Source organism: Acanthopagrus latus, chromosome 16 (assembly GCF_904848185.1).
Source record: "Acanthopagrus latus isolate v.2019 chromosome 16, fAcaLat1.1, whole genome shotgun sequence".
Lineage (NCBI taxonomy): Eukaryota > Metazoa > Chordata > Actinopteri > Spariformes > Sparidae > Acanthopagrus > Acanthopagrus latus.
The window spans coordinates 23,817,711-23,839,899 of NC_051054.1; the positions used below are offsets into that span (position 1 = coordinate 23,817,711).

A 22,189-nucleotide genomic window follows, 5' to 3' on the forward strand; every position below is an offset into this window, starting at 1 on the left:
TGACAGGGGGGACACCTGGGAAACACACCAACATCATCATCATGACGTGTACCATCACGTCTCTTTAGGAGCCGCAGCACAGCTTTCTGTGTGAATTACATGGCGGTTTGTCTTTACTCCAGCGGAGCTTTGCTCTGTGTGAATGACCAACAGTGTAGAATTGACAAACCGCCGCTGCGGCGTTAATGCAGAGTCTCTGTGTGAGAGGGGCTATTCTCAGCCTCCGGGGGTACTACCACTTCCTGTTTGGGACAACGCGTCAATGCAAATTATTCATGACGATGAATTTATGTCGTCGATTACTCGACACATCGTCCCAGTCCTAAAGTCTTACAAAAAGGACTGTGACAGGATATATACAATGGTTGAGGTCAGTGCTGAGTACCTGGCTGTTTACTACAGATGAGAAAGATAGACCCACACTCTGCTCTCTTGGATATATCACCTGCAACACGTGTGTTATATGTAACTGGTGAATATCAATTTTGGTCTAAGCAGCAGTATGTCAGTAATTATACTGACATACTGCTGCTGGCAGTGTTAAGTGTGATATTCACGCTCTTTCTGACTGTGTGAGTTTGTTTGAGTGCGTGTCAGATCTATGGATATTCGCCTGCAGCAAAACTGACAAGGGATCAATAAAGCCTGCTATATGACCAACACACACACACACACACCCGGCCTAATTCCATGGCCCACTTAAACACCAGGCTCACACGTCTCATCCCAGATCAAGAAAAAGGTGACAGCTAACTAGGGCTGCAACAATTAAAAAATGTGCATCAATGTGTCATTATTATTGTTGTTGTTGTTGTTGTTATTATAATTATTATCATCATCATCATCATCATCATCATCATCATCATCTTCTTTTAAAAAAAAGTTTTGAGCCAGAGCAAATCATTTTAGCTCCGCTACTAGAATGCGCACCACAGTGTGGCATAGAAGAAGAAGTCAGTTCCGCAGAAGAAGACGCAGGAGCATCAGCAGAAGAAGAAGAATACGAATGATGGCGGAACATGTTGAGGAGAGCAAGAAAGCGATACCAAAAATGTCCAAAGTGTGGGAACAATTTGAAAATAAAAATGCGAAACACGTGATGTGCAAACTTCTTCAAACACAGCTGTCATTTCATGGCACCACTACAGCCAGGCATGAGCACCTGAAACGTACGCACACTGCAGCTGTGGCAGCATGTACGCCAGACAGGTAAGTTCACGAGTTGAACTGATAAAAGTCATTTGTCTTAGTTATCAGTGAGTTATAGCTGTAGCCTGTTTTGTAGTGGTTTGGAGCTTATTGTAAATGTCGGGTGGAAACCTTGTATCTTCAATATACGATATTAAATTTAGGTGTGACTCTGTAGTAGAGCCTAGATCGGGCCCAAAAAATCAAGCCCGACTCGACCTGAGCACGTTGAGTCCTAGCCCGGCCCGGCCAGATACATTAGCTGTCATTATGAGCTGACCACCTTTTTCAGTGATGAGTAATCTACCACATTAATATTTTCAAACCAGTAATCAGATTAAAGTTACTTATTCAAGTCACTGTGCGTTACTATTACTTTTGTAAAAAAAACAAAACAAAAAAAACAGGCTGGGGCAGAGAATCTAAACTCTACTCTGTAGTAGCCTACAAACCTACAAGCAAATCAAACTGAAACTGATTGGCATTTTTTTAGACATATTCATCCATAAGGGTATGACCAAAAAGTGATATATTAAAATTCATAGTTATTAAAAATGCAACAGATCTCGAATGACAACAACAAGCGTAGCTGTTGTGAACCCATGCTCCCCCATTTATCAAGCTCTTTGAATACATTCATTGGCTTATAATGTGTACAGACGTGAAGGGTGGCCAGTAAAATCAATAATGACAAAATGAGTCAGATTTTGCCAATAAGAGGTTTCTGTCTGACAGCAACGATATCAGTACTAATTCATGTGCAAGATATTAAATCAGGACAAAACAGTGATAGTATAAATTGGATAAAACACTGAATAGTAAACCTCCACTTAATGCAATGATTTATAGCATAATAATTTATTTGTAAAATGTATAATCAATTAAAAACTGGAATAATTAGTATTAATTAGTTCAACTGATAGATTAAAAATCCAGTTGTGTTTCAAAATATTATGTTTTCAAGTGTATGTTTCATGGTTTTTTAATTTGCTCTGAGAATGATAAATAAACCAAAGTTGAAACAGATGCTGCCAAAATGATCATGACTTATCGACTAATCGATGAAATAATCAATAGATTGGTGACCATCACAATAATCGTTAATTGCAGCCCTACAGTGGACAGCTGATCTGACTTTAACTGTGTTGCATGCTACTGTGTTCCACAACTCCTTCACCACTTACACATTTTTATAAATCCAAATAAAATCTTTCTACTTCATCAGAAGCTCTGAACTAGTTTCCTTTAGTTACATCAAGCCACATTTATTAATGCAGCCAAAAATCAAATGAATCATTTCAATGGGCTTGAACAGGGAACAACAGGAATGTTTCCTCTGATGAGTAATGATGAGTAAGATGAGTAATGCCAAAAATCATAACACATTAATAAAAAAAGGGATATACACTTCTGTGTAGGCTACACAAGCCACTAAGTCTGTTAAAAATATAAAATAAGTATTAGTTTTTTAACTTGATTATAGATCCATGGTGATAACACAGTAATGGAGAAAAATGAGCTGCTTTTTCATTCAAGAATTAGGAATATTGTGCTATTATTCCACCTGTCATCTGTATATAAGTTACAGAGATGGAATGGGGGAACAGTTTTGTTCCGCCTCTGATTATGCAATATGATTTTGAGCAAAAAACTGACTTTAATTATCGGCGCCGATATTTGGCATTTTGACACATATCGGCATATGCGTATTTTTATTTTTTTAATCCGATGGCCGATAAGAGATCAGTTTAAAACTGGGTTATTTTGGCTCTGATGCAGCCAAGCCTCTCTGTCTGCTGTCACTACTCCGTCTCCAGCATTGTCCCACCCACAGCACCATCTGATTGGTTACACGGTTTGGCTGTTACCCGGTCTGCATATAACCAATGAGCAGTGAAAGCTGTGCATGCACAGTGCTCACACACACGGCAGAGAGGAGAAAAAGTTTAGCCACCATGTAAACCTGGACTCAAAGCCCGGCCCTGTTCCTGGGTGCTTGGTTTTGAAGGTAAGTTGAGGCAGCAGACTCTCCTGAAATTGTAATAAATATCCCAGTCCTCTACAACTCACAACTACTAGTAACATTACTGTGAGCCCATATAAACATAAGCAGCAGCTCTGCTCGCTCACAGTCCATCCAGACGTGCCTCAAAACAAGGTTGCTGATAATATCGATATGGAAATAGTCCGTGATGGTAGAAGTCTGTGTGTGTGTGTGAGTGAGAGAGCATGAACCTAATAAACTCAATTCAGTCCAGTCTTATTGCATGGAAGCACGTTGAGGTGAAGGCTGATGAGCTTTTAGTGTAACGTTAGCCCACCTGTCCAGTTTCTCCTTCTCTGGCTCTAGAAACTCTACAACTCACGACTACTAACGTTACTCAGTGAGTTTACATGCACAGCTTAGTCGGATTACAGCCATAGTTCACCTGTGCTACTCAATTGGACAATTGCAATTGTCTGAGTATACATGCCGGTGAGAAAATTGAATTACTGGCCGAAGCACGTCATACCCCGGTACGATAGGTGACACTGTACCCATTTCAACTAGTGGTAATAGAGCCACCTCCAGCTGACCTCTTTACGTTACCAGCAACAACAAACTCTGCCATGGCACTCGAAAAATATGGTGTACAAAGAGCAAGACAATAAAACATATATGTACATTTCATATATGGTGTACATGATAATTACACGAACTAGATGCACAATGGCACTCTTGCTTGTGGTTTTTTCGGAAAAATGACACCGCTGCCGCCGTCCTTCTACTTCCAACTCACGGCCTCGGGAAAAAAAAAATCTCGAGCCTGCGCAGAACGCAAAATCCGATCCGATCTGATGGAACATATACATGCAGGAGCAATGAAACTATGAATCGAATAATCCAGGTGTTTTAATCCAACACTGAGAAATCCGATCCAGTCCGATTTTAGTCAGATACATGCATTCTAAAAATCCAATTATAGTCGGACTAACCCAGTAATTTGGTTTTGAGTGTCATGTAAACGCACTGACTGTGAGGCCCGATATGTTAGCGGCAGCTGTCTGTTCCTATGATAAACACTGATTATTAAAGTGAAGGAGTTTGTATTTGTGTGTGTGTGTGTGTGCGTGCGTGTGCGTGTGTGTGTGTGTGTGTGTAAGCCACATGAGAAGCTGCAGAAACTGACAGCAAAGCACCATTGCAAAGCAAAACACCTTTTTCTGTGTTGACTGAAAGATCCCAAGCAGCAGAAAATGACATATTGTTAAATGAAGTGTGTCCTGAAGCTGTCTCTGACAGTTTATTGTAGAGAGGAGCGGGATATTGTTGTGCAAGACTTAAGACATAATGTGACTGCATCATAAAGCCTACAGGAACTGCATGGTGTTCAGGGAAGAATAGTCTCTCCTATTGCTATAGTACTACTTTCTCAGCTATGGTTACATTAATTGTTAGTAATGTAGCAGCCTAGTTTTGAATCACAGGGTCTCTGCCATCACATGTTGTTAAAATATAACATTTACATCATAAATAAACTACAGGCTTCCTAAATGCTGTAGTAAATTAAGCATGATGAGTTGAGCATATGTCAGCACGTGGCCCCACTTTTAACTCTCTTTTTTTCAAACCCTTATTGCAGATGGATAGACTTTAGTTTAAAAGTGCAGTATGGGAGTATTACACTAAACCAACAGCTTATGTTGCAACATGTTAATTTAACATGTTGCAAATCTGATAAGCTGTTTAATAAACATATGCTTACAGGCATTTAAACAAAGTTAGGTGTTGGAGTTTGTATTATCCGAAATTTTTATGCCAATATTTTCCCTTTTACAGCAAATGAATTTCGGCTCCAAATATTGGTTATCGGCCTCCTTGACTACTAGTAATCGGTTTCGGTATCGGCCCTGAAAAAAACATATCAGTCTGTCTCTACTCATAATGTCTTTCTCGCCTTCTACCATTGCGTTGTTATAGTTACTGTCTTTGACAACGTGTATAGAGAATAAAATTACCAAATTTAATGAGGAAAAATCACTGGGACCTGGTCAGCTCTCCCAACCAAGTCTTCCAGTGAACTTCCCTCCAAGAAACAGCATCCCTCTCCATGAGTTAGAGCCAGACAGGGTTCAATATTAATTAATTTAGTGATGCTGACTGGAATCTAATGTAATTTAGAGCAAAAAACACATCTTTGTTGCTTTCCATGATGGGTCAGGATCTAGTATTTACATGATTATAAACAGTTTGCTGAGACATTTTTAGATATACAGGTGGAACCTGTTGTATCAGAGCCAAATAAGCACATTTTAAAATTAATGAATTTATCAGCAATTGGAGTAATATTCTCATGCAATATCTTTTATTTCACTCAAGTACAACTTATGGTCATTTTTCACAGCACTGGTAGGAGTGGTGAGAAGTTATGCTTTTTTGCCTGTTTGGGAGTTATTAGGTATGGCCTAGCCTGTTTTTATGAAAGGTCCCATAAACAGTGCCTAACTGGCATTATCTGTAAAGCTCAAAAAAAGCATTTATATCTTGGCCAATGAACTCGTGTTCCATCTAAAACGCAACTAAAATCGAAAAAGTTGGTCTGACAATTCCACTGACTGGCAAACCACGAGGACCAAAAATATTATGTTTTTGTCAGCAGTCAAAACAGCCAAATTTTGTATATTTTTCACATCTCGGTGCACAGTATATTAAACGTGATCGGGAAGACTCTCCTGTAAAATGTTACAAGACCTCTTGATTTCTTCAAAGTAGAACTCACCACTGACTTATTTACAAAAGGGACTAGTTTATCCCTTCCTCCACTGTAACTCCTCTTCTTTCCTGTCTTCTCTTGTGTTTTTTTTCTATAGACAGAGGGAACATAGGCAGTCTGTCTCTGAGTCAGACTGCACCAGTATACACACTGCCACACCCACACACCACACACATTTATACAGAATATTACAATCCATTCGGCCAGGGTGTGTGCATGAGTATATGAAGTAGGCCAGAGGACACTGACTTCACAACATCCAGTGTTGGCTTAGGGTTTTGTTCTGCAGTTCCCATGGTAACCAAAGGGGGGTAAAGTGAGAGGGGAAAGAGGCTAGAGAAAGAGAGATTGAGAGTTTTACTAAAGTTCTACACATAACCATAACATGTGTAGAAACAGAGGTTCACATTTCGGAATGTAAGAGCTGTGACACTTGGCAGCTTGGACATACTGCAAACTGACTGACCAACCAAGCCTGACAATTTATGTCTTTGTCAATTGGTCCTGTTACTGCCGCACTGTCTAGACCCCTACAGTAGCACTAAGAGCTGTTTCTGTTTTACTGTAAAAGTGAGGCTCACTTTCAGATACTACACATGACATGGAAGCTATCCAAAAAACAATGTCTGAGAGTAATATTCTCAGCTGTCAGAATGTGCAGTATGGTGCAGTTCCAGGGCTGATATTAATCTAATCTTATTCTTGTGTTCATGGGTTTGAAAAAAAATATACAAATTGATCAACTATGCAATTAGATCATATTACTGACTAACCAACCTCTTCCATTTACTGCATCTACAGATATGAAGAATACATTCATACAAACTTCTTGTGACTTGTTTGACCTTAGCCATGACTCGACTCGACTCGTCTTGCTTGAGTAATAGCAATGACTTGACTTGACTTGCTTGATTTTGATCACAGTAACTTGGGACTTGCTTGAGACTTGAAGGTTAAGACTTGAGCCTTGCTTATGACACAGAAGAGAGAGAGAGCATGTAGTGTGCAGCAGAATGCAACACAGACAGCAAGAGTCTGTGAGAAACATATAAGACTAAGTGAGACTGGTTATTCTTTCTATTAAAATGGATAATAGCAAACATACAAATACATTTATTGAGTACAAATGGTACAATAATTTTACATTATAGGCCAATATACTGTCATAGTCAAAAGACATAGTATAGAGTAGAAACATCTAATCCTACTATGTTTTAATTATTTTGTTGTCTCTAGAGGCCGCCTTCCAAATGTATTTGTTTTAGGCTGATACACCCCAAGTGTGTGAAGGAGAGGTATTGCAGGTCCGTCCTTCCTGCTGCTGTCAGACTTTACAACCAGCACTGCTCCCAGTAGACTTCACATATTCACTGTGCAACAGAACTACACATAACTCAGTTCTCATCTGGTCTTTTTTTTTTTTAATATCAATATGTATTGTTTGCAAATAAAAAAATCACTGCCACACTGTTTATAATTACATGTTAATTTTGTACAATATTATGTTTATATGTGTCTATTCTATCTCTTACCTTTTAATTATATTGTTTATTTTTTACTATTGTTATTGTTTTTTGTAATATTATTATACCTTGGCTGCTGTGGCAAACAAATTTCCCTGTTTGTGGGACAATTAAGGAGTACTTTTTCTGATTCTTTTCTCTGAAGTGAGTGACTGTTTGTACTGTTTGATTTACACTCCTCCAAATTAGTAAGGGCTATTGCAATATTCTAGGGTTTTACTTGATTATTTATTCCATGACATCTGAATTTTGTTTTGTATTTTGTGAATATATTAGGTCCTCAAAACTGATATGATTTAATTTCATTTTTGATGCTTATCCAGTGTCCAACACTGGACACATACTCCTTGATAACTTGATAATTACAAAAAGGGGCATTCCCACCACGTGCATTGATGACAGCCAGGCATCTTCGGCTCATACTCCTCACTAGACATCGAATACTATTTTTTTGCGGTATGGTGCTCCATTATGAAATGACACCAACTCAGACTTCCTGGAGGTCACGTGGTAGTGGATCACAGGCAGATACTTCAACTGGTCTCAGAAGCTGTTTTTAGACAGAGCACCAAGCCGGCAATTTGCCCGTCCTTTGGCAGCTCGGTCTGTGGTTTTAGACAGAGGCCGGCAAATTGGGGGTCTGTTTTGGTCCACTGATTTTCCGCCTCTGAGGGTACACTTATTTCCGCTTCGCCTGCTATCTAAAAATGAGGCGGAGATGTGCCGGCCTCTGAGTGAGGTGGGCGGAGGTGTCAATGACCTGCATTGTTGTGCGACCCACAGCCGAGGAGTTTTAAAACCAGGAAACAGCTGATCACAGCAGTCAGTCCATCACTTCATCCGCGGACATTAAGATGAACAACTGGACAGCAGCAGAGATCCAGGAGATGCAGCGTCTCCTCGGTCTCTGTAGCTGTTTGGTTGTGTTAGTTTGTTGTTGTGTCGGCAAGGTAAGGTCGGTCGCTACTCTCAAAATAAAAGCCCCCTGCGAAGAACCCAGTTCTAAACTCCGATGGGGTGCAATGTAAAGCTCTTATTTTGAAGACAAATTCTAGGTCACTGTTAACAGCCCAACTTCGAGCTTCACGTCACGTCACCTGTTTAGACCTACCTCAGAGGCGGCTTTTGGAAAAGGAGGACTATTACGCCTTGGTTTTAGAAAGACAGGCCGGCACATTACTGTGGCATCCCAGTGAGGACAGCGGTGCAGGTCCTCATGTACTGGTCATCTGCCCTGTCTGTGACTCTTGGGGCACCACTACTGAGGTTGGTCGATTGGACAAATCTATCATCTATTGGCGATAGGCTTAACCCATCACCTGCTACGGTTTGTTGGAGCTGATAGTTTGGTCTTTTTTTACCTTTTATTTTGCTTAATTAATGGTGCGCCTCCCTTAACATTTCACTGAAATAATTAACCTGTTGGTGCTAAATACATAAACTGGCAAAATCAGTGGATTTCTTACTGTGATTAGGAGTCAAGGAGCAGAACTGACCAGCGTAAAAGAATGCAGCAGACTCCCTGGGGAGCGTGGCAGTCTGCCAGCACTCCTAAACAAACTTATATGTGAGTTCAAAAACTGTTGGGAAAATGCGACATGTAGCATTTCCTACACATATTTTTTAGGCAAAACATCTGTAACAGTTCAAGTGTACGTTGTATAGGGAGAATTCACACTGTTTTACATCGCCGTCAGACCTGCCTTTCTTTTGGCACTACATTTTGTCAACCGTAGAACCTCCATATCCCTACGCATTAGCGCAACTGGGCAACAGGCGATCTCCAAAATACAGTGCGAGGCCCAGTTGCTGGACGAGAGGTTTACTTTTGATAAAAATGAAACTTAACAGACCATTGAACCTCCGCATCCCTACGCATTAGTGCAACTGTGTAGGGATACGGAGGTTCTACGGTTGACAAAAATGTAGTGCCAAAAGAAAGGCAGGTCTGACGGTGATGTAAAGCGGTGTGAATTTTCCCTATACAACGTATACTTGAATTGTTATAGATTTTTTTAAGGTGAGCCTTGTTTTAGGTGGTTCATTTAGCTTTTTATCTGGACCCCGTTCACTGCAGTACAAAGCTGAGCATCTGGGCTGGAGCGGCTCTCTACTTCTCCAAACTGAGGCTGAGCTGATCGGTGATTACGGTAGGGAACAGACCGACTATAGATATGTACTTTATATGACCCCACTACAAAAAACACTAACTATCCCTTTAAACACTCAGTAAATCTCTCAGTGACTAAACCAGACTCTTCCATAAACCTACTAGGAATTTTACTCAAACACTACAGCCCACATTTTAAGCCTACACTTTTAATAAATCTAAATATATCTCCTTGAGATCTTTTTGAGCTGTAAGCTATATTGCCAAGATTAGAACTAGCATATTAAAAATATTGTATAATGTATAAAAAAATCAGTGAGTTTCTGGGCTCCTGGCAGACTCCGAGCCATGGGGTAAGCAAAAGAATTAAAGGATCTGCAGGGGAAGGTAGTTTAACTTTATAAAACAGGAGAAGGATATAAAAAGATATCTAATGAATTGAAAATGCCAATCAGAAGTGTTCAAACTCTAATTAAGAAGTGGAAAATGAGGGATTCTGTTGAAACCAAGCCCTGGTCAGGTAGACCAACAAAAATTCAGCCACAACTGTCACGAAAAATTGTTTGGGACACAAAGAAAAAAAGTGCTGTTATAAGATGCACAAGCCTCAAAACTTCTGAAACAAGCAACAACCAAAATTGAACTTTTTGGCCACAACCGTAAATGTACATTTGGAGAGGAGTCAACAAGGCCTATGATGAAAAATACACCATTCCTAATCAAAATAGATTGCAAGATGTATGCAGCATGTTATCAGAAAGTTCCAGTCTGGAAGCTGCGCATATGACGTACTTGGACGTTCTAACATGACAATGATACAAAACACGAGACTAAGTCGACCAGTCATTGGCTACAGCAGAAACAAGAGATGGTTCTTGAGTGGTCATGTTAGTCTCTTGACCTCAATATCATTGAGCCATTTGGGGAGAGCTCAAACGTGCAGTTCATGCAAGACAGCCCAAGAATTTACAGGAAATGCAGAGTTTTGCCAAGAATGAGCAACTTTACCATCTGAGAAAATAAAGTGCATCACCCACAACTACCACAAAAAAACCTTTGATTAGTGTTAAAGGGGGCAATACACAGTATTAAGAACTAGGTTATATAAACTTTTGATCAGGGTCATTTGGGTAGCTTCTGTTTTGATTTAAAAGGAGCAAACACAATTTCTTTGATAATAAGTGGCTTCACCCAGCCACTAACCATGAGTGCATGAAAAGTTTTTGTATTACTATTCATATCCTCTGAAAAATGGCCAAAAATAAAAACACCCACCATAGTTTTATCATTACATCTCTTTTTTGGGAGTAATTCCTGTGTGTGTCATTCAGTCCGGCTCTTGAGGCAGTATTCACTCATTCTGTGGACATTCACATGGACAAATATGGGAGCTGTGAAATCAAAATTTCACTTAGCTGATGTGTGACAGTGCAGTACAACTATCAGTGCAAACAAGTTATCCATTAGCCAGACAATTGTTTAAAGTGATACTCTAACTTTTAAGATCAATGTATCTTTAAAGGCATACAATGGATTTGTTGGTTGCTGTTTGTAAACAGGCCATTCAAAAGGTGCAGTAAGCAATTCTGGAAAAAGATTCATTATTGCTGAGCCTCATTCCCAAGATGTCAAATACTGATGCCTTGGCTTGGCAAGCCTCTCTCTTTAGCCCTTTTCACACAGAGATTCTGCATTATTGCTGCAAAGAAGGCTCGCCTTCATGCAGCGTTTGTTCACACTGAACCAAGCAATGCTGGCTTAAAGCTGCTCCAGTATGTCATTTCATAAGAAATGTGAAGAGACATCATAATGTTGAGATCCTGTCTGTTTTATTAAACATATTTCCCTGGTTTTCCCCCTGTAACTCAAAACATGCAACCGCAGACTGTTTACAATCATATGGATGCTGTTGTAGTGTTGTTATTAAGATCCACCATGCTTCGTGACACGTTACATTGTTTGAGGACACTGTCTGGCTCTCACTCAGGAGGAAGGATGCTCTTTTCTGGGGGAAAGTTCACTGAAGTCTTGATCAGGAGGGCTCACTGTCATGGTGATTTTTTTCTTTACAAGTTGCCAGAGAAGGTAAGTTTTCTGATCTGAATCATGTCAAAAAATCCAGACCTAAATACCAGGCATGAAAAAAATGTGATTAAGAGTTGGTAGGACAGATGGATGACAGACACTTTTCCTCGTATAAACGTGGATCAGAGGCAGTACGAAACTGTCCCCTTCCTCCACCTCTGTAAGACTTACAGATGGCGAGGCAGAGTACCCGCATGATTGCCATCTTGACAGGGCAGGGTGAATGGGGCTTATGGCTATTCATAGTTTTCACGTGATTTCACACTCCCCGGGGAACGCCCCCTGGGAGGGAAAAGATTGCACCTCACTGACCATCAGCAAAGGAAATTTTGTTTGGAACCAGTTCAATTTTGCCAGCCGGGTAGTTGTTGTGCAATCGGATGCACACAGGCGAGGAGACAGGTCTGGACTATGCTTCTACCAAATTCTGTCCGAAAAAGAAAACCCAATGAGGAGAAGATTGTAGATTTGTGCCATAAGACGTACCTCTGAATCCTGGAGGGGGAAAAATGGCAGCTGTCCAAATACACAGGTATTTGCAGCGAACACTTCATCAACGTTAAGCTCAGGTAATCACAAGTATAAGTTTTTATCAATTATCATTTTTTTAATCTGTCTGTAATTGTTTTAACATGGTTTGTTGTCGTGTATCGACTCAACCAACTGTAGTGGTCTTAATGAATAAAAGTTAGCTAGTTAGCTGAGGAGTTCAGATGATGCATTAGTCACACATAACCTCAAAATGCAATGAATGGGAAATCCCTTTACACTTTCAAGCTTGTGTTTAGACTGATAAACTTTGTTGGTGATTTTTTTGCTGATGTCAATTGATTAGCAATCACCTTCTTACTCCCAAACGGCGGCATTATTTACCTATCAAGATCGTAAATACATATAACTGTCCATACTTTTACAAGCATCATTCTGGCAGCAGTATAAGGCGAGAGATTATCCAAAAGGTACATGTCACTTAAGCTGAGCTCTGGTAGGGTTTTTAACAGCTGAAATACCGCAGTGTGCTGTATATGCCCAACACGTCTATATCGTTCCTTTTCTACAGTTAACAGGTTATCTAAATAACTGTGCCAGGAAAATTTTCCACCTTTTGCCATGTTTATACGGGAAGTCTGGTATGAGCCACTGTCTAGGTCTACTGTTTTGCCCTTGTGGTCAGCGCACAGGTCACGTGAAGGAAAACTATAAATAGCATATTATATTTTAAATCATTTCTTTAAAGCATTTCAGGCTAGTGAGTCTTGTCCCAAATCTCTCAGTTAATATAATGTACAGATTAGGGCATTTTGCTTTGAAGGTGCAACTATCCCTATGAACAGAGTGTCAAGAAGTAACGGTTCTGGCATTATGTCCAAGATTCCTTTGTATTGCATTGCAGAGATATTTCCTGCTAAGCAACCTGAAGCAGCCAGGATGGGCCATCCCATCTGCATTACAATCTGTAGGAGAAACAGGTCTGCGACCTGCTCGGGTCCTAACTAGAACTGCAAGCAGTTATGAACGGGGACCAAGCCCCCCGCGCGACTCGGCCCCCACGCACCGCATAGCCCACGGAAGTTGGCCCCAAGGGATGATGGGCTCATGCAAAAGTGAGGACACAGGCCAACATCTGAGCCGTGGTATCCGCTGTAATGGGAAGTGCACTGGAAGTGCAAATGGCTGAATGTGCTCCGATTTGGATTTGTTGTACTAAGCCACGCCCACAGTGACCAGTAATGACCACCTTCACGATATGGCCCCAGGATTGGCCCTATATCATACCAACCAAATTTCGCAAAAATCGGTGGAGCCATTTAAGAGATATAAACTTCCCATCTTTTTAGCGCCCCTTAGTGACCAAAATTTGCCAAATTCTGGTCATCCCTTCCCAGTGTCAAGGAAACCAAGGAACTCAAATGTGTTAATAGCATTTAGTTTAACCGAGATATCAAACAATTTACATTTTTATAGCTAGCTACAGAAATTTGATTGTTAATAATATTTGCATTTTTTGACCGAACAAAATTCTTCTGATAACTTTAAATCAGGTCCAGCTGAAAAGTGTATGTGCCAAGTTTCACGCAGATCAGACAAAATCCCAAGGAGAAGTTCAAAAAAGTAGGTTTTGCATATGTGGCGATTTAGCGAAGGAAATGTGCACCAGAAGTTGGCGTATCCTATGTCAAAAAACCCAGCTCTATTCAGGGAACATATGGATATAAGGTTTGTGAATGTGTTATTTAAAATGTGGAAGTTACAGACAAATACGCGACTGCATCCATTATAGCGCCACCCAGTGGCACACATGTACAATTTTTTGTAACTGTGAACCTGTAAATATGGTAAAAATCGGTGTAGCCATTCAAGAGGTATAAACTTCCCATATTTTTAGAGCCCCATTTTCATCCTTCTTTGTGCTTCTAGGAGGCGGGGCATCACAACAGGGAGCGCTACAGAGCCCGCAGGTCACGACCACGCCCAGTGACAACATAGATCTATTCAGGGCGACTCCCTCTACCTTCCTGAGAGATTTGGCCAAGATAGGAAATCGTATGAAGAAGTTATGGGGACTTGATGCTTCATGACGAAGGATTTTAATGGTGGGCACTGCCACGGCCAGCAGGTATGACGTAGGATTAAGATTTTCCTAGCGTGTCATCGGCATAGTCTGAGGACTATCTGTCCAATCTGTAGGAGGAAGATGTGAAAGTATGATGTATGGCAATATTTCAAAATGGCGGCCAAAATCAAAATGGCTAACATAGATGCTGAGATGTGTCCATGGAGACAGCCTTCACACTTGTGAGCAGTTTGGTGTGGATAGGAAATTGTATGTTGAAAATATAAAGCCTTGATGCTTGACGGCAAGGGAAAAAAATGGGTTCCACTGTCCCGCCCACTAGAGTATGACGTAGCTGAAAGATTTCCATAACTTTGTTCTTCAAGGCATGAAGATGATAACTGAGTTAATGTGAAGACTGTGGTGTTTAAGCTCTAGGACAAGATAGTTTTCAAAGTAGGCATGAATTTGTCAAATTTGCCGTCACATATCAATGTGGCTGACTTCCTGGTGGAGTGACGGCATCAGTCCCCAGACTTTTTTGTGCATCTGCGCATGATTAATCTGCGTAACGAATTTCGTGCATCTATGCGCACATGGAAGGCAGGCAAGAACAACAGGGGGCGCTACAGAGCCTGCAGGTCACGCCCACGGCCAATGACATGAAATTATCAAATTTCACCCGATATGACGTACATTCCAAATTTGGTGAGTTTTGGGGTGTGTTCAGGCTTCCAAAACAGCAGTTAAACTGCAGAAGAATAATTCTTTCTCTTTCAATTACAATAGGGACCTCGCAGGTCTGTGACCTGCTCGGACCCTAATAATAATCCTTTGAAAAACAATAGGGTCCTTGCAGGTTCCCTGCTCGGGCCCTGAAAATCCTTCCATTACAATAGGGTTCATAGCACCGCTGGACCTAGGAAACGCGTATGCTTCATAAGCGCTCCCTCGGCCCCCCGGGCTTGGCCCCCTAATAACTCAATCTTTTATGTGATCTGTAGCTGTAAAATGTAAATGTTAACAACTCCCTGATGACAGGAAGAAAGCTCAGAGAAATGCAATATGCCACAGGAAAATTGGATACATTTGACTGCTGTGAATCCATGTCCAACATAGCCTTTAGTTTATTTAAAAAGCTACAATGAGCCCACACAAATGAGAGTAGGAGTTAATTCTGTATAGTAACATACAGCAAAAAGTATGGAGTGGGCTTGGTGTGTAGTTTTTATAGCTCATCTTGCTCATCTTGTGTCTTCCTGTGGAAACTGATGAACTGCTAATGTACCATGGCTGCCATTCACCATTTAAATTGAAGACTGATTAATTCAATAGACATCTGAAGGTAATTTTCATTTTTCATTAATACAAGTATTTGCAACACTGACATAATAAAGCAATAGACAAAAGCTAATAAAACAAGAACTTTACTACAATATTACATCCTTGAAGATTAGTGTATCTACTGATTATTGTTCCGGTCCAGTGCTGTCTTTTTGACTCCTCTATAGAATCTATTTATCAATTTTTCTTCCTAATTGTGTCTCGCAGTCTCAGTATGTGTGTCTATTTTGCTATTGAAATGATTTCTTACACAATTGTTAACATTTCTTACCCCAGTTCCTAGTGATCGCTTTCTTGCTGTCTACTAGCAGTAATTTGATCAAATACCTATCACTAGCCATAACATTTTCTTCAGAGAATTTAATTAGGTAAAGCATTAAGAAAATGTTAGGAACCTCATATCGTAGTATTTTGCAGTTCTTTTCTGACCGTGTGACAATGTTCTACATCAAAAGACCCATACTTTCACCAACACTTCTAATGGCTATGCAGCTGTTACTTTTTAGTTTTGGTGTAATAAAGAAACAAATCAGATTCTCCCATGAAGAATGCTGCTATAAGTCACAAAATGCTTCATATTGAACATGGCTCTGCTGTTTTACCGTTTTATTTCGCTCAGCTTTTGCAGGATTATATTCAATACTGCTGGTGTTCACACAACATTTCCTGTAATACTGCTTAACAATAAAAGCTTTAAAATGTCCAAATAATGGGGGGCTTTATCCTGAAGAAGTTACAGGAAATAAAGTGTGTTTGCAAGCACATTTGTTAGATGTGATTCTTCGAAAGTACTGCAGGGATGAAGGTAAGTGTGTCATTAGTCTAAGACACACCGTCAAGCAGGTAGCCCAGTTGTGGTGGAAATGTAATTCCCTGCTGCACTGGGCTGCCATACTGAGTCAAATCAAGTAGAGCCATGCTGGCAGTTGTATATGTATAAATGCCATCATGTGTATTTTGACTCACTGTCAAAATCATTGTTGCTGTAGTCTGCATAGACATTATTAGCACTGTGTGCGTGTGTGTATACCTGGTAGTACATCCTGATGTGTCTGATGAGAACGGTGAGGTTATACAGGCGAAGCGACACATCATTGTTCACATTCTTGTTCAACCTCTGTTGGGTTGGGCTGGGGTCACTATAGAGACACACACACACAAATACATTATTTGTGGCTACTTATGACAATGATCATCACACACACACACACAGTTCAACTTCAGTCCAACAATCACAGCTCAAATCACCCCTAACGGACACTATCTTTAATATCAAGAGGCTAGAAAACAGGCTTTCATTTGCTACGCGAGCTGACTGCAATGAAACCAGGACAAGTGAATTCTTTAAACAGGATTTCATCCATTTCAGTGGTAACTCTCACTGACATCTCAGGTCTTTTTAAATCTTACACTTCAACTTATCTACAGTATTGAATTGTAACGTATCAGTGTTACCAAATATATATAGAACACAATATTTTGTAAAATTGTAACCTTCAAGTTTTTGTCTAAAACTACTCAAACTGATTAATTAACAAGTAATCGCCTAATTGTTGAAGGTTTCATCAGCAGCAAGCATTCAATTTAAATTATTAGCCAAAAAAGTAAATTAAACGTGCCCACATTAAATTGTAACATTATTCCAATGTCTGCCCAAACTCAGAATCTATTTCATGAAAGGTCAGAGAGAAAAATCAGTTTAAAGACTGACTGATTTAACAGTTAACTGGTTTTATCAACTGCCTGAGTGGCTTTTCTTTAGTATTCTTTATGTCTCCTCCATCTTGGCGTCCTCCTCACAATTCCTAACCACCCCCCTCAGTTAGCCCAGCCTACTTTCACTGTGAGTAGAACAATGGAGTGATTATCATTGTTTCTGAAGACAATAACTAACATTTGAACACATGGTCTAATTGGGGACAGAGGAGCATCCGGATGGCAGAAGTCTCAGATTCCCCATAAGTGGCATGTTTCGTTGTTATCAATGCAGGTAGTTTTAGCGTCCTGCGGTCAAAAGTTGTCTGTCATCTCCAGAATTTAACATTTTTTAAATTTTATTCACAAACATAACAAATCCCATGTAAAGGCTGTGTGTGCATTCAAAGTCTGATATATCTTATTCCTCTTTGCCATAGAGCGCCACTATTTTCCAAAAACTATTCAAAAACACATCACTGAGCCACATTGTTACACTGGGTAACATGTTCCTTCATTACCACCAACTCATACTGCTATTTATTTGGACTTAATCACACATACACTACTGTTGTGCTGCGCATATGCACTTTCCACCACTGAAAACAGTCCTTGACAAGTGCACTGTTTACTCTTCTGGAAGAACCTGCCTTTTTAAAGAAGACTAAGGGTTGGGTTATCCTTAAATCATGAGTAGTTACTGTTACTGCCTGATCACATCATAAATCTGGAAGTGTTTATAGTTGTTCAAGACAGTGACACTGGAAGGCAGAGTGAAATGACGAATGTCACAGAAGCAGTATTACTTACATATGGAGATCATCTCTCCATAAAAACATTCAATGTGTCTCCAAATGAAAACAGAAAATAAAATTTCAGGACGAAAAAGAGAAAAAGAAGCTTAACCCTGTCTGCAGCCATGCTAGCAGCTCAAAGAGACTGTACTCACAATGCCAACTTACTAATTTTAAGCAGTTATAATGTTTACCATGTTCTTTAACATAGTGCAGCATGCCAACATTTGCTAATTGGCGCCTGTCACACAGTACAGTTGATGCTGATGGGAATGCAAGTTTTGCATGAGGTCAGTGCCGGCAAAGACTATAATTGGCACAATACAATTATGTGCAACGTTACTAAAATATGGTATCTATAGTACAAATGGCACGAAATATCAAACGGCCATTTACAGTAGTGGCACCCTTGCACAGGGGTTGCAGGCACTAACATTAACAGCAGCAGCCTGGCAAAATAGCCACAAAAAGAAAAGTTTATGGAGAAGGAAGGCAATAATATGAGATGGGAAAGTGAATACATGTTTATGCTTAATGAAAAAGCCGGTCTGTCTTCTTTGATACAGTATGAGGCAGTAACAGTGCCAAAGGAATACAATTTACACTGATACATTGACACAGATAAAGTAGTATGAAGTATGAACTATGAAGTAGTAGAAGTATGCTAACCTTACCCAGAAAGAAAAGCAACAAAACATCTAAGAATTCAAAGGCAGCCCCAGTCCAGTTACTACATATAAAGTGAACATGTTGAGAGCTGTTGCAGCACAGTCTCATCTGCCTGATTCTGTTATTTCTTAGTAACTGAACAAACTGACAGCAGCTCAGTTCTAAAGGCACTGTTAATCATCCTCTTATACTCCTATGCATGTCTTAATGCAGACTTCACCCACACATCTGGCTGTGACGTTTACAACTTGAAACAAGCAAGTCAGGATGTGGTCACAAAAACACACTAACACAGACACAACGGAAATGCTGGATTAATTCACTTACCGCTCACATACCCAGTAACTGACTTATGCAAATAAAACAAGAAAAACTCTCTGTAGAGTATTACTTACATATGTGTCATGATCTTGTGAAGAAAGACACCATCTACCAGCTCCATGAACATGTTGACTCGCTCTTCTGAGCCTACGTTATCACATGAACCCAGAGGACCCAACATTCGAACCTAGAAATAGACAGAGAGGTCAACTGCATTGCAGCCAGAAAAATCCAGTGAATTATCTTGACATTTTTTCTCTCAATTCAATTTGCATGTTGACATTTTACTGAATTTTAATTAAGATTCATGCTAAGTCACGTGGGTATCATGGAAGGTTACAGTCTTTTTAGGATGAAAACCCATCCTTGAGCTTGGACCGCTAGCTGAGCTACAGCAGACAGACAGTAACACAAACAGGAAATTCAGTATTAAAAAGACTAACTTCAGAAGATTTCCAATTGATTTGACTGACTCTCATTTAACTTTCACAGAATGATTGTGGATTTCCCTGTGGCCATAGGGAGTGACCAATAACCCTTTCAATCTACTGTGCATGTCATGTTGTAAGACAGATTTGAAAACATTCCTTGCATAGATGTATACATGCTTTAAAATGCCCATAGTCAGAGAAAATATGTTTTTTATCCTCCAACTCAAAAAACTTTTCTTTACTTAACTCTCTACTGTGTGACTGTGATTGTGTTTGCCTGTGTCCAACAAAGAGAGGAAAAATTGGAAGTTGATTGGTCAGGTCAACAGGATTTGAGATCACAGGGAATCAGAAAGTAACACAATGTTTATATGCTGTTCACTGCTGCTTGCCTTGGAGCCAATTTAAGACAGCAGAAAGATTAAAGTGGTTCCCAAAGAAGCTCTGAAGACACTAGAGATCAACTGATTAATTGGGCAAAACAGAACGATTTTGGTATAGGTGGAATTAGCTATGATGGTGGCTGAAGACTGCACAGTCTGAGTGAGCAAGTGTTCTGCGAGGTCGGGATCCTTCACTACAAGTGGCAATGATCCCCCCAATGTGGTTATCAAACACTTTCTGAAAAGAAATACTGTGATGGAGGCCGGAATTTTAACAGTTTAACAAAACCCTTTACTGTCCAAAATTAATATTGAGCACTGAAATTGTAAAAACTTGCAAATTTAATAAATATAACCAACCACAAGTATCTTTTGTGAATTATATTCTGTGCACAAAAAATAATAGGAGCAAATAGTAGACAACATATGCCAATAGCCATATATCTGTGGTAGGACAATACTGTCCAATACTATCCGTTGAACATATATCAAAAATAAAAGCCTTAAAAAAAAAATAAAAATGTTTTCATGGTTATCCTGCTGTTCAGTTCTAGATGTTTGTATTTTTTTTCATCTATTTATCTTTTTGTCTTACATGTTCAGTTCAACAGTTATTTCCAGGATTGAATTTCTCTTTTGTGGTTTTTGGGTGGTACTGGCTGAATAATAGGCAATCAGTTTGTTTCTGCACCAAACTATAAATATACTATTAGTCTTTGAAATTCCAAAACAAATGAATTATTATCATTAGTAGTAGTAGTAGTAGTAGTAGTAAATGTGCAAGTATCTGCATATTCTTGAAAACAAGGCAAGGAAAATATACAATTCTGAAACCAGTTTTAATCAATTATTTGGTCAGTTCCTGTTTGTAGCTTTTCCAGACTAGTGAAATCCGCTGGGGTGGTGCAAGCACAGTATTTGGGTCAATTGCGGGAAATCCTTGTGTATGATAACAATTTATGGCATAGCATGATGAAGATGTAAGGAAACACAATCAACGGAAGAACCGCAGCTGTAACCAGTGAAGCGAAAGAAACAGGGAAACAACCTTTTCTCTTTCATACTTAGCATGAGGTCTAATTGTGGAAAGTCATTGAGACAGCTACCAATTTCTCAATGGATAATCGGACCTAATCGGACACTTTCACGCTGAAAAATATTTCCCCTTCCACTGGATTAAAACAGTGGAAGTATCAACCAATGGGTTAACAGTGTACGATGTCAAACTACTGATCTGTTGAGATGTTGCAAGTCGAAGTTTTTTCGTGTATTTTCAAGTTTTTCTGTTAATTATTGTCAACAAATGTGCCCCAAAGTAAAACTGAGACATTTGTCAGAGCTTGTGTGCGCCATCCTCACACAACTCTGCGTGCGCCAGCTGCTCCCACTCACCCACAACACCAGCGGTGACTCCATGAAAGTGGCGAGTAACTCCGACAGAGTCACATCCATGTTTGCTCCAATCGTTAATAATCACCAACCAATCATTAATCCACCGGTCAATCGGTCGATATCCACAGCAGGGTGGCGGTAGGTCTCCACACAGGACAGAACAAAGCCCCCGGCATCGATCGCACCCTGCACGAGCTCTACACCACTATTGTCTCGCGCTTTCCCGTTTCTCTAGACATTAGGATTAAAATACAATAAACTAACACGTTAAAAATGAATACCAAACTTTTCAAATGGATCCCGCACTCGATTACATGCGCATTGGAGTCAGTTCAGCTAGTTCATCTGAATATCCTGTTTATTTTCTGTTTGAAGGTACAGCACTTGATCCAAACTTCGCTGAGTTGTTCGCGTTGCCAAGGATACACAACTCGGAACGTAAAGCGGCAAAACCGCCGTGAAATTAAGAAAGATAAGTGAACTCAACAGAGAGAAGTCAAATACACGATAAAGAAAACCAGACAGCGTTATGAAAGTTATTTCCGTTGAAAGCTAAGTCTCCATTATGTCTCTCTACCCCTGCCGTCCTTCTCTCTATCATTCTGACTGAGACCACAGGCAGGGAAGTTTGACTGACAGGAGTACTGACCAGTAGTTGCGGCAATAAGCGCGGTTCCCGCCCTTTAAGCTAAATCAACCAATGACAATGCCGTACTTTGATAGCGTTTTCTGGCTTGACCAACCAAAGAGTGTAGATGGAACAAGATGTGGACCTGCTAAAGAGCTTCAAAACCAGAAAATTAACTTTAATGGCACTATGAAGTTAGTGGCTATGGGGGTTAAGGTTATGTAGATCATGATATGATATGCCAGTGTTTTTTTGTTTGTTTGTTTGTTTGTTTTTACAATATTTTGGATGAGAATGTACTCCATCTACCTCTAGAGA

The 22,189-nt window shown here is 40.0% G+C and overlaps 1 protein-coding gene across 6 annotated transcripts in view; it reads right to left on the reverse strand.

The window, feature by feature from the left end:
- ccdc88c (coiled-coil domain containing 88C) overlaps positions 1 to 21,867 on the reverse strand; it is a 69,417-nt gene extending 47,550 nt beyond the window's left edge. For 4 of the 6 annotated variants that reach the window (XR_005079535.1, XR_005079534.1, XM_037125197.1 and 1 more), the window contains exons 1-3: positions 21,244 to 21,303; positions 19,112 to 19,224; positions 16,589 to 16,697 (exon numbers count right to left, since the gene is read on the reverse strand). Coding sequence is in view for 4 of the 6 variants with exons in the window: in XM_037125197.1 (XP_036981092.1) it covers positions 16,589 to 16,697; positions 19,112 to 19,224; positions 21,244 to 21,303 (282 nt within the window). In the remaining 2 variants the exon portion in view is untranslated. Of the gene's footprint in view, positions 1 to 16,588; positions 16,698 to 19,111; positions 19,225 to 21,243 lie in introns of all 6 variants that reach the window. The other 2 variants (XM_037125196.1, XM_037125194.1) reach the window with 1 other exon arrangement.
- Between the last annotated feature and the right edge of the window lie 322 nt (positions 21,868 to 22,189).